The sequence below is a fragment of the Buceros rhinoceros genome, unplaced genomic scaffold (genome assembly GCF_000710305.1).
Source record: "Buceros rhinoceros silvestris isolate BGI_N320 unplaced genomic scaffold, ASM71030v1 scaffold2274, whole genome shotgun sequence".
NCBI classification, from domain to species: domain Eukaryota; kingdom Metazoa; phylum Chordata; class Aves; order Bucerotiformes; family Bucerotidae; genus Buceros; species Buceros rhinoceros.
The window spans coordinates 62,422-76,009 of NW_010408594.1; the positions used below are offsets into that span (position 1 = coordinate 62,422).

The 13,588-nt window shown below is 41.3% G+C and overlaps 1 protein-coding gene across 1 annotated transcript in view; it reads right to left on the reverse strand.

The window, feature by feature from the left end:
- Positions 1 to 12,339, reverse strand: part of E2F7 (E2F transcription factor 7) — a 14,621-nt gene extending 2,282 nt beyond the window's left edge. The window contains exons 1-9 of the mRNA XM_010134900.1: positions 12,070 to 12,339; positions 9,921 to 10,089; positions 7,245 to 7,529; positions 6,440 to 6,598; positions 5,299 to 5,436; positions 4,004 to 4,198; positions 3,270 to 3,354; positions 2,142 to 2,658; positions 1,001 to 1,247 (exon numbers count right to left, since the gene is read on the reverse strand). Coding sequence (XP_010133202.1) covers positions 1,001 to 1,247; positions 2,142 to 2,658; positions 3,270 to 3,354; positions 4,004 to 4,198; positions 5,299 to 5,436; positions 6,440 to 6,598; positions 7,245 to 7,529; positions 9,921 to 10,089; positions 12,070 to 12,321 — 2,047 coding nt within the window. The 5' untranslated portion in view covers positions 12,322 to 12,339. The remainder of the gene's footprint in view (positions 1 to 1,000; positions 1,248 to 2,141; positions 2,659 to 3,269; positions 3,355 to 4,003; positions 4,199 to 5,298; positions 5,437 to 6,439; positions 6,599 to 7,244; positions 7,530 to 9,920; positions 10,090 to 12,069) is intronic.
- Between the last annotated feature and the right edge of the window lie 1,249 nt (positions 12,340 to 13,588).

The following is a 13,588-nucleotide window of genomic DNA, read 5'->3' on the forward strand; positions in this document are numbered from 1 at the left end:
GCGCCTACGGCCAGCCCCCCTTTCCCAACCTGCCTCCATCTCCCCCCCTACTGCCTGTTCACTGTATCTGCAGGCATTCACTCGGTTCGTATTAAGTACCAACGACATACCTTGCTGTTTTCTGCTTCTCATTTCAGTTACAAGCAACATCTTGGCTAAACAAACTCTTTTTACTAACAGGAATCATATCCTCTGCTATATGAAAACATATACACTGCTTTTAGTGAGAAAAAAGCCCAAACAAATGGAAAACACCCACAAAGATACACCTCAAAGATGCTCATTTTCCTGAGAACAGCTGAAATAATGTTTTGGAACAGAAGCTGCTCTGTTTCCCAGTTTGTCTGACCTTCCAAAACATCAGTATCAACATTTTCAAACTGAGCATCTCCATCCTGTAAGTAAAATCCCAAGGACCCCATTCTGTGCCATAAGTGAATCAAATACTAAAGCAGTAGTCATGGAAATCTGCCACATGTATCCCATTTATACAAAGCAGTCTTCCATTCCACACAAACCCAGGCAGGAAAAATGGTGGACACAAAATGCTCTTGCAATATTTTCAGCTACTTTCTAACGACCCCTACTGTGTCCTACACGGGCCTGGCTACACTCTCAGTGCCTCGCTTTTGTGGGGTTATCCCGATAACGCATACGACAAGACAGTACAAAGTTCACAGATGACCAAATTCACTCACTGAGGTGAATGTTGGTGCAATATTCTGGATAGGTGCCTTTTTTGCTGCACTTAGTTCAGGTACATAAAACCTGCAGTAATCATCTCTATTAATGTTTGGGTACCTCAGAAAAATTACTGTATTTTCAGAGAAGCAGGAGATCATCTGGAGTCAAGAGAATTCAGAGCTATTAAATTACTACAGAGAACTGCTGACAGTTTTTGTGCCAAATATAGACTTATTCATCTATCTGTACAACTCCCTACAGCTCTTTGAACAGATGGAGAAGTTTGAGGGCCTCTAGATCTCAGGGCTGTCCTTACCAGCATTAGGCTGAACGTAAAGATATTGTGGTAGGAGAGGCTGATTGGCATTTTCGTTAGAGATGGGCTCATTTCCTGGAAAGGGTTCTTCAGAGTCGTTATTATGAGACCATTTTTCTTGCTCTTGAGAATCGAAACACTCCTGGTCTGCAGGCTCTGGACTGTGATGGTGAAAAGCCTCTAGGTATACAGCAGACGTACAGTCACTTCCTGGGGCAGATTCTGCCGTGGGGGACTCAAAAGGCTTCTAAGCAAAAACAAAAGAGGACATGAAGATTCCAGACTGAAATAACGCCGTACAATGCTTCTCATCCACCTTCCTCAGCTACAGAGTAAAATGTGCACCTGTGCAAAGGGGCAGCACAAAACCCATTAGCCAGTCACCAAGTTAAAACTTTTGTTTGAGGGTTTGAAGAGCAATCTAAGTGCTGCCTAAGCCCTGTGCTGTAGCTCACTTTCAGGACTTGGAGACACTAGATAAGAAAGATCTGAGCTTAGGGATTCATTTCTCTATCTAATATTAATATTATTGATTAATTTCTCTTTACTGATAAGGAAAACCACTTGTTTCAAACACTGATATGACCTCAAGCTTGACCCCCATTTTCAGGAGTTATCAAGTACATCTAACTCACAGTTTTCACTTCCCTCATCACCTTCTCTCTCACTGACCTGTTGTGCGCAACACTGGGCGTAAGAGACAGGGACTCAGGCTGGAGAGCAGGGAGAAGGTACAAATCTCATGTACTGTAGCTCAGTGAAGAAAGCAATGCTGATGCTGTCTGGGAAAGCCCAAGTTAACAGAGGAAGATGAGGAGTAATCGTCACATTGATTTTTCCCCTCTGGTAGGCCGTTTCGTTGAAGACAATGATCAGGATGCTGATTCCAAATAATAGCTGAGCATCACTTCACTATGTGAGGCAATCACAGGCCATTTTCCCATGGTAGTGTGAAAACATCTCTCAGTTAATGCCTATACTTTCTCACACGGCCCCCTTACAATTGTATTACCATATGGCAGGCAGCATTTCTATCTGTAACAACAGCAGTGCAGTGAAATTTCACTTCTGAAAACAGTCTTGGGCAAAAATCTTTCCTTGCTAAGAAGCAGCCTTAGTGATAACAAAATCCACTTCTTACCTTGGGTACTATGAGTGAGAGGGGCACATCATTCAGTTCCATGCTCTGCTTTTTAGCAGCTGGCTCTTCATCTACAGGTGCTGAGGGCCATGCACACTTGTGGGAGCTGCGTTTCTGGCAGGCAGCTGGAGGTACAGCAGCCTGAGCTTCTGCACTCCAGTTTCCCACGTCTCCTGTGGTGGGCAGGGTCTCCCTCAAGCTATCTTCCTGAAGACTACTGCACAGCATGAAAAGGGATGAAGATGGGAAGCACAGGAAGGGTTGGTTGGGGAACAGGGTAGGATTTCCGTTTTCTGTTTTGGAGGATGCTAGTGTGGAAGGATGTGGAGCTTGGCTGCTGATGCCATTTGGCAGCGACACATTTGGCACATCTGCTTGAACCACAGGGAAAATTGCCTGAGGCAAAGGGTTAACACAAAAATCAGAGTCCCCAGGAACTGGAAGAAGGCAGAGAGTTGAGGTTGTGCGTGGGTTCCTTGCTGAATTTAATATTGTTTCTGTTGCACAAGCTTCACTCCTAAAGATAAGTAATAAAAAGAGGAAAAACCTTTAATCCAAAATTAAGCCCCTATTTTATCTTTAAAAGCAAAGAGATACATTGTTGGACATAAATGTGGAAAAATACACCACACCTCCACTATTTTTAAACAGTTTACCAAGAGGGTTACTTTTGATTATTTCTAACTACACGGAAACAGACTTAGCAGGTTTCAAACGACAGAACAATAATGCTTTTGGTTGAATCTGACTAGAGGCAATCATTCACAAATGAATTCAAATCAGGCAAGATGCAGAGAAGACCCAGTGATGTGACAGAGAAGCACTTCCATGCAATCATGATTTGCTCAGCCTATCTAGACAACAGGTCAAGGGAGGCAGGGATGATCTGTATAAACACACGAGATGAAGTTCAACTACTGAATCTAAAGGACAACAGTGGTACTAGTACAGGTGGGTATAAATTGACCATGAAAAAAAGAAAGCCACACTGAGACCTATCAGCATTAAAATAATAATGATGAGACTCTCTGGCAATTTTCTATTTCATTCTCATCAATGGAAATTTAGCTTTGAACTAAACACGACAAACACGAAGCTGAAACTGGACAGGGACTAAGATCAGCCTACCTAGTATCTTCCTCTATTTTCTGCCTGCAGACAGCTGCTAGATTTATCATTTTGGAGCAATGTTCATCTGAATTCACAATACAGGCTGAAAGAACAAAGGAGCATTCAATTAATAACAGGTAGGTTTACCAAGCATATTTTGATACTGGCCATATAAAAGAATTGGTATAATTTTTCTATCTTGGCACATTTTTCTAACATCAACTCACTACCTAGAGCCAGAACCTGCAAGACACTCAGAAATCTCAGTTCCACCTGAGAGGTGCTTGATGTCATAATTTCCTATAAGAGGAAGCTATGAAAAAAACCTGTAATTGCTTTATCTTTTTTAACACCTACCCATTGGGTTGTTACAGTAAATTCCACTATATTAGAAATCATAAAATAAAGCAAGCTTTTGTGGCTAAAGAATCTTTATCTACACCAAATTTTAACAAAAGAAGCTGTAGTATAGTTGCAGTTAGTGGAGAACAGAAACATTCACCAGAAAATAAACTGCAGAATCAAGGCAATATGGTCCAGATTCATCTTGCCTAACCTCAGTCTTGACCCTCCTTGACAGTATGGTCCAAAAGAGAAGCCTCATCACACGGACAGCAGAAATATAGGCACCTCCCAAGGGTAATTAATATATTTAATTAGGCTAATAGACCAAATCGAGTACCTCAAATCGGTGGGCTCGTATTTGGGCAGATCCAGCAGGATAGAAAAGAATACGCTTCATTAGTAGTTACCTTGCCTCTCTTGATGTATGCTGTTTGGCTCAGAACTGACCTTCCTTCTGGTCCCTTCACAAGGCTGTGTGCTGTTAAATGAAACATGACGTGTAAACCTTCGCTTTCCCATGGCACAGATCTTATATGGGGCACGGGCTCCTCTCTGTGTCCCTGGCAAAGCATCAGATGTCGGGCTTTTCCCTTTCAGCTCATCTGTAGGAACACAATTTTGTACAACAGTCCTTCAGGGAACACAGCTCATCATTCAAGCTTCTGCCATGTTGCAGAACTTGGCCATAAAAAAAGAGGTAATCTCTATACCATCCCAAATCCCACAACACTGAAGCAGCCCTAAGCTTGGTAAGCACTAATAGACAAGGTAAAGGCTTCCCTCCTTTCCATTCCATGGCAGCTGCAGCAGCAGCTACACTTCAGTGTGTGTGTAGTCAAGAGGAGAAAGGGACTAAGATGACATTGACACCATCCTTTCCCATGGCACAGATCTTATATGGGGCACGGGCTCCTCTCTGTGTCCCTGGCAAAGCATCAGATGTCGGGCTTTTCCCTTTCAGCTCATCTGTAGGAACACAATTTTGTACAACAGTCCTTCAGGGAACACAGCTCATCATTCAAGCTTCTGCCATGTTGCAGAACTTGGCCATAAAAAAAGAGGTAATCTCTATACCATCCCAAATCCCACAACACTGAAGCAGCCCTAAGCTTGGTAAGCACTAATAGACAAGGTAAAGGCTTCCCTCCTTTCCATTCCATGGCAGCTGCAGCAGCAGCTACACTTCAGTGTGTGTGTAGTCAAGAGGAGAAAGGGACTAAGATGACATTGACACCATCCTTCACTTTTACTTGGTCCTGGCACTCATCTGGCCCAATTACATGAGCAAAAAGCTTTTCTTTGCTCTGGCTTCCAGCCAAGAATCAGCAGCTTACATAGATGCTCTGGTCCACTACTTCTTTCTTTGCAGACAAGTCTTTTCTTTGAGGGGACATGTCCACGCCTTGCTCTACCTTGGCAAGTCTCCTTACAAAGAAAATAACTCACTGTCTAGTTGTGACAGAATTACTGAGATTTTGCAACCCATAAAATCTGTGGACCCAGACATCAGTATCCTTCAACACCCCCACCCCGCCACAGTTCCAGCCCTTGAGTGTGAAGTCTAACAAGGACAAATGTTGGGCTTACCAACAGGATGAACAATGAGTGTTGAGCCATTCTTTACTCACGGAAAACAACCTATTACCACTTGCAAAGTGATTGTCAAAACAAAAATAAAGGAGAAGCGAGTTACACAAGTTACCAGTCTTTCCAGGGAATTCCACAGGCCCAATCCACTTGAAGGCTGGTTTGCGTCCTCGTTCCTCTGTGACATGAACTTTCTTGATCAGGCCTAGGCTGGTGAGAACATTGGCAATATCATACAGTCTTCGTACTTTTGCTAACAAGAAAGAGCAGAAATAGTCAAGACAGTCACGTTTACAATGCATACAGTATACACTTACATGGTAATTTCATGCCAAAATATCACCACAGCTTTCATAGATGAGGTGGGTAAAATCAAATTGGAATGGATCTAAGCCACTTTCTATGACACCTGCCATGCCATACCAGCCTCCACCTGCTGGTCACTCCTTCATATCTTAGCCGTTCATCCATCTTAGCTGCTCAGGTTTAAGCTAACATACCTCGTTTTGGTGGAAATGGGTTAGGGAGTGATTACATCATCAGCTTGCCCAGAAAAAGCAGCTACATCTACATGGGGTAAAGACAAGCAGTTGGGGGCAAGAGGCACATGAGTGCACAGCTCATCACAAGAGGACACATAGTTATAATCTTATAAATTTAACACGCTTAGAAGATCTCTGTGACTCCAATAAATAACATGTTTGAAATGAATATCATAATCACAAGTTGTCCAACTAAACTCCTCACATCCCTTTCGGTATTTGGGGTAGAATTTTAAGACTGAATTGCAAATACTTTATTTTAGAAGTATTTTAAAGACTTAAAATAATTAAGTCTTTAACTGAAAAGCAAACTGTGCCACCCAGCTGTGAAAGACGTCTGCAGTAAAAAGGAGAAAGAACACATTTCTGCAGAGAACAAAATAAATTCCATTAAATTAAACAAAATATTTCAGTAAGTTCTGAAACATCACTTAGAATGGTAGAGGAAACAGGGTTAAAATATGAAAAAAAATTCAAACAAAAAGAATTTTTCTTCATTCTGAAGGTAAAACTTGGAGATAATTGTCAAATTGACTATTCTCCACTCTAAGCTCTGTTTTCACAAACTGGCATTTGCAATTGAAAAAAACCCCCCAAACCGTATTTCAGCAAACGATTCCTGACCTGCTCTTGCCTTTACCTACTGGTGTCAGTCCAAACTTGCCCCTGTTTCCTTTACTCACTGATTGATTCGCCTCTCAACAGCCAGCTTACTTTTATATTTGCTGTGGTCCACTGTATCCTGGGTCTCTTCTATCAGTATCTTTGCTGCGATGTCCAGAGTGACTATCTTGGTCTTGGAGACAAGGAACAGCATGACAAACTTTTGGCTCATAATCCGCAACGACTTGTCCTTTCTGCTGTTTGCAGATGCTGTGTTACAAATAATACCCAAGCCTCTTAGCATATGTCATCCATCACAGCCAGAAAAGTAGCAAGCAGGTTTCTCACGCACAAAAGGGGTAAAGTTTTCTTGTCGGGAAGTGGAAATCTTTTGAAAGGCAGCAAATAACTGAGTAATGCAGACAGAAGACTCTCTTCAAAAGGCAATAAAAATGAAAGCTCTCAGAAATTGCTTTTAGAAAACCAGATTCCAAAGCTGATTCTATGTTATGTTACACAGTTTTGTGCCACAATAATTTTGTAACTCCAATGGACTTTGTTCCTTGAAACACTACGTATTACATGGGTAGCATGCAAACAGTGGACAACTGGAAGATGGCACCTTTTGTCAGGATAAAGCATGTACTGTCAGTTACAGGTGGGGAATGAAGAACTGGAGTGTCTGGCAGAAGTTCCTGCCATTCTGTAGGACGGAGGCATAAATCCGTCCTGAAACCTATGCTAGAGACAGGATAGAAGAAATAATTTATTACCTCCATGATGAATTCAGCAACTTTTTGCAAAGAATAATTTCTTATTGTTTAATTTAAAAGCAAAGCAAGGGAAAAAGTCACATAGTAAACCGGAGAAAGAGACTTGTGTCTGTGTATCACATCACACACATTAGTTATCTTACCAGAAGGGCAATCTGGTTCCGAAAAGTCCAGTAATGCTCTGTCTTGAGAATCTGTAATTATTTCCCTTTTCCACTCTCCAAATTTGTACTCCATATCCTGCTCCTTGTGCTGGAAGACGGTCATTAGCTCTCCATACTGCAGCTCTCCTGCTTCCTGAAGTGTTTGCAGAGTTTGACTGAGGTTATGCCGGCCATGCCAACAATACTGGTTCTTGGCCACACGGCTAACCAAGTGCAATGACTCCAGGACATTCACTATATCATAAATTCGTCTCCGCTCAACTCCTGTTTTGGGGTCGGGGAGAATAAAAAATACAGAGATGTCATCTAGTTTCAATGTGCACTTCAAAGGTGGAACAGAGAACAGGCTGTTTACAACACATTTTTCACTGTTCACCTGGACACATTACATTAGATCCATTCATATTCACACAATTAAAACCTGACTTATGTATGGCCAGTCCCATGGTATGAGGCTTTTTTCAATTTTCTTAACTGCTGGCCCAGCCACGGCTTCATCTTAAATCATCTACACTGTGTTCAGAAGACTGAATGCAGTCTGCCACTGCAGTTCAGAAGAACTGATTGCAGCTCCACTCACTCAGACATATCCAGACTGCCCTGACGTTTTCAGAACACTTTGGCTCTTCTTGTCAGAGAGCTTCAGAGCTCAGACACATACCTGTACACAAGCCTGTGTGTAACAAAGGGCAGGAAAGGGCCTGAGACTGGCACTGACACAGGGTAGATAAAAAAGCCCATTCCTATGTGAACCAGTGGGAGTGCGGCCCTTCACTTACATTCCCAACAGCACACTTACATGTATGAAGCAAAGGAGCATCAAAGGCTTCACCAGGTGCAAAGCAGTGGAGAATGAGACCCACTGTTCCCAAATGCAGCAGAGAAGTCTTTGGTGCTGGCCGGGTCTGCACCAATGGGAAATCTATGAAGTATGTCTAACTTGGGTTCAGCCTGACTGACATGAGCAAGGTTGGGGACTAAATACGAACCAGCTGGTGGCTCTGCTCACTGTCCCAAGTACTTGTGTCCAGCACTGTTTGAAGCATGGCTCTTACACATAACAGTGCACTGTACACTGGTGGCATCATCTGCACCAGAAATCCCTTAACAGTTAACATCAGTGAGCAGAACAAGCACTCTAGGAAAGGTTTTGAGACTTCCCTGTGGAAGGCAAGGCCTTGCTGCATCTGTTTACCCATCTGGAGAATATGGATAATACTTACCAGTCTCAAATGGGTTATTAGGATAAACAGTTCATTAATATTTCCAAGTGTGTGGAGATCTTGCAGTGAAACATACTCTGGTAAAACAAGAGTGCTACACATATCCTGGTGTCTGTCAGACACCAGTGCCACAGCCCCCTTTGTGGTCTTTCCATAGTGAACAAAGTACTATACATTTGTAGCAAAAGCTGTGTTACAACCATAATTTATTACACAGAGAGCAGAAATATTAGCAGTGAATAATTTTGTAGTCCCTGAAGCAAGGATATAGGCAAGCAAGGAAGTGAAAACCAAAGGGATAAGAACAAACACACTCCCTTCTGGGAGGTAAAATCCCCAACAGTAAGTTTTAAAACAGTTTCTAGTATTTAGGAAAGCAAGGTAATGCCACTCCCAGCACAGAATAAAGGACTACTTTTAGCTGTACTAGTTTTTAGCTGTACAAGGTTGGAGCATGATCATCTCATGCAAACACAGAAAGGAGTAACTGCAAAATCTAAAAGAACAATTGGCTTAAAAAGTAATTTATTTAACTATTTATCTGAATTCTCTCCTCTTTCCACTTCCTATTACCAAGGCAAATGAATCTGCCTTAGCAGTCACAGAGGACATCACTCCTCTGTTCTCTTTCTTCCTAAAAAGACACACTTCATTTTTCCTTCCTCTTTTCTGTTAAATACCTGAATTCTAAATGTAGACACAACATTTATTTAGTTTAAGTCCAATTTTATAAAACCCTTTCTAGCTAAGAGGCAAACTTTCCACAAACATGTATCTTTTTGCTGTTGGTCAAAATATTCTCTGATATTTCATTAATCTTCTAACCAAGGCCAAACCTAACTGGAGACCAAGCAAACAGGCTGCTTGACACCTTCTCACCACCTCAACACAAGACATTTTCTCATTTTGTTCCTGCAGGTCTCCTGGTAACCTTGCCTCACAAGACAATATTTAAAGCTAAGATAACCTTGATGAACCATGAGATCTTGGAAGATAAAACATCAGGCACATTAGTGAAGTCAGGCAGTAGCCCAAACTGATTTTTTACACCTACTAGTTTGCAATTGTTCCCCTAAAAGTTCCATTTTGACAAAATTTGTTGTTTATAAGTCTTCCATCAGAGGGTTTGTAACTTGCAACTCCTTCAGCGTTCATTAAATTGAAAATTTAAGAAAGCAACACAATTGGTAAAGAGCTGGAGGACAGATTTGGTAGTAAGAAGTACTGTCAGAAAGCGTATTTCCAAAAAGTAGTGTTACCAAGCAGTAAAGACACTTAGGAATATTAGGCATTTCCAACTCTTGATTAGTATGATCAGAAAAGCTCCAGACCCAAGGAAAGGCATGCACTCTGTAAGAAAGATGATCTTTTGAAGGCTTTCCTGTTGGTTACACCAGGTGACCAGTTACCCCGTTTTCGCAGGTATACATACCAAGAATTGAAGCCACTTCGTCCAGAGAAATAGTAGTTTTTTCTGTCGATAACGGATAACTTGGATAGCGAGCTAGAAACTTTTGGCACAAGAGTCCTAAGCTTTTCTGTTTTCTGCTGGGCCTCTGCTTTTCAAATTCATCAACCGTACTGTCATCTACCATATCACACTGTTAAAAAACAAATGTTAATCCTTTAGTGCAGAGCTTTAGAAGCAAGACATAGCCAAAGTAGGAATATTTCAGAGGTTAGCAATATTTAAGCTCGGACTTTCTAATAAGGCAAAAAACCATGGTCTCTTTGCAAGCACAGAGCGCTTGAGTGACACACTTCTGCTTGCAAGCTGGTTTTGATTTATTATACAAGTCATCTACAGAAAAACTCTTATCTGCAAGGTAATAAAATAAATGGTAATGGATATGGAAATAACCGCAAGACCAAACACCAAAGACCAGCAGATGGTAAGATCCTACTTGTAAGGAGTATTTCTTTTTTGGGAGGAGAAGGAATATTCCCTCAAGCACCTCTAGATCTGATAAACCAGAAGATGTATAAGCTATCGAAGAGTTCCTCTTTCAAGACATTTAACTGCCCTTACAGTGCCTCTATAACTTCTAAGAAACTGGGGGTTGAGGCGGGGCATGATGTTAAGAGTCTATAACAGGCACCACCCAGCCTCTGACTCAAACTCAGTCGAGCTGTTAGCTTAGGTGAACTCTGCAGGATGGCCTGAATATGGTCTTTTTGTCCCTACAGGAGAAAAAAAAACCCCAACAAAACTGTAATGGCAAGAATGTATGAAAAGTTATATTTATTACAACATGAGAATAGTGGAAGATTTTTCTGCACTGGTAACTTAAGAGTTTTGCTTCTGGGCCCAGAAAAAAGGGGGGAAAAAAATTATCTCGCCCACTGGCAAAGAAAAGCTGAGAGTGGTGGCAGCTGATGAAACCAGAATTGCCTTGCTTATGAGCTCTTAACTGTCCTTTGCTGGTTGTGACTAAGTGACCTTGTGGCAGACAGTTACTCTGATTGATTGAATTCTTTGAGGTTTAGATGCTATGGAAATAGCAGTATTCTTACTGTAACACTTCCACATCTTTTGTAAGTTAACCTTCTGTGTACAGAAAATTATTAAGTGTAAGTTTTATTAGCTAGAAATATTTGAACTCTTTATAATTAGCCACTCCAAAAATGCTATAGCTTAGCAGGCTTAGAGAGGTAATGAACTAACCTTTAATACTGACTACTTTTTACTTACAGGAAGCTATGTTAGGAATTATCTTTAGAGAACTGTTTGTTCCTTTATGACTATCTAAACTGGAGAATTCTCCAGACTGCTGTCACTGTACATGCTGTAAAATCTACACTTGCAGAGTGATCTGTACCTATCAAATGATGCTTCTCAATAGGAGGACTCCAGAACTATCTTCCTCTCATTGAAATCACCAAGAAAGGATATTCTACAAGAAATAATCCAGGAGAGGGAAAGCAGTGGTTGGAACATAAAAAAAAGTCTGAAGGAAGAAAACTATATGACATATATTACAATCTGACATTATCTTCTTCACGGACAGACTTCCTAAAACGAGGACAGGGATCAGCCCCCACATTGCCTGAGTTTTGGCAAGTAAAAATCTTCCTAACGTTTGAGCATGCTGACTGACTACTAGTTTGTGGGCTGGGGTGGAAAAGGGAAGAAAGTTTTCAAGTGACCACTCTGTGGGGCTGTTGCGGACAAGGTGTAAGATTTCAAAAGTGTATTGAAATATACGCCCTCCCATTGTCAAATTGCTTTTGAAAATGCTGCCTGTTTAAAAATGATCTGGCAATTTTCTTTCTAATGCTGCTCAGAAAATAGCATCAGAAGTACTTAGGTTGTGGATAATGACACTTTCTTCACTGTCCTTCTCAGTAATATTCAGGCTCCTGAGGGAGTCTAAGGACAGTTACTGGTAAGACAGTTAGTTTTCAATCTTTGAAAATTCTATGCTCAGCCAGTGCTGTGTAGGCAACTGTCCTTGGAAATGTTTTATAATTCTGCAGTTTTTCCCTAGGGAGCAAAGGACCAACTGGAAGAAAACTGAGGCACATCTTAAGGAAGATCTGACTCCCAACTGAACAGAAGGTAACCATATTCTAAGTCTCACCTGTAATGAATCAGGTGTGTCACTCTGCTCACTGTTTTCTATGGGTCTGAAGAGCTCTTTCTTCTTTTCCCTGTCCCTCATATCAGGGCTAGCAGCACTAACAAGCATCTTCAGGTTAGCAGTGGGGGTCCAGGGATCAGGCTGAGGTCTGTCAACGAGCTTAACAGGTGTAATTGGATTTCTTTCTGGGGTGCAGCCTTTTTGATATGATAAATCAACTGGTTCATTCTTAATGGGAGTCTTTGGGGCCATCCTGGATCGATCAAATATGTTTTCCTATTAAAAACAAAAAGTTATTTAGACACAACAGGAAAGAAAGCAGACCAACAATCAATTTCACTGCTCTTATGAAGGTAATGGTAGTGACTCATACCTTGGCATTCAAGCTATATTTAGCGCAGTTGTCCTGCCTTTGTTTGGAAGCTGTAAAATATTCTACATGCTAGTGTAATAGAGGCAGTGTGTACGAAGTACTGCCCTGAATTACAGAACCTTAGGTCAACCAGTCAAACTTGTGGCCCATCAGGCTTTTAAACACTGTTATTACAAAACAGCATTGCCCAGGAACATAAATCACCAAATTGGATCAAAACCAAAATAGTGGATTGGGAAGAAAACACAGTGTCCTACTCGAAAGGTCCCCAGTGAAAAGCCATGCTGGGGATGCAGTTCAGACTGTCATAAAACATCAGACTAAAGTGGATTCTTGTTTCATGTGCAAGTGAAGCAAGATGTGCATCTGCACTATCTGCTGCTTAGAAAAACAAAGAAATTCTCTGAAATTGTATACCTTAACTACAGCTAAGAGCTGCTAGAATGAAGTCTAATTCATCAGCTGATTTTTATCATTCTTTGAATGAAGCTCAATCCCTCCAGTCCCTAGCTGCAATCAAATTTTTTTCATATTTCATATTTGAGTCCAGTTTTACCCCCTCCTCTTACTGCAAAAATTATCATTACAGATAACTAATTTCAAGGAGCTGACTGAAGAAAGCATCGATGGTATCCTTGAGCTGAGAGATCAGTTTTTGAGCAATGAGACACCACTTCACCAGTCTGTTAGTGCAAATAGCTCATGAAGGCTAAAGGAATGAAGTAGACAGGATGGTTTTTTTCTGGCTTTCTTTGCAGGATATCAAAAATTGAGGTCCAGATATCTAAACCTGACATTGAGCAGGACTTCCAGAAATGCCCATGCAAAAGTGTGGGCAGAAAGTGCTACTGTTGCTTTTTGCCCAAAGAGAGCAATGTGCTATTCTTAGATAGTCCAGTTATCGCATAATTCTCCATAATACCCTACAAACAGAACACTCCTTGGTTTTGCTTTTTGGAAATGATTGCATGCACCTTGAGTGAAGCGAGAAGGTGAAGCAGACAGATTATCATGAGAAAGCTAGTAGAGCTTACAACTTGCTGGAATTGGGAGTGAAGCCTTTGGAACCAGAGCAAACTGCTTTTAAACTATAAACCAGGCTTGAATTTGTTTGCTCTTCAGTCTACCTGTGGTTTTTTTGGTGTT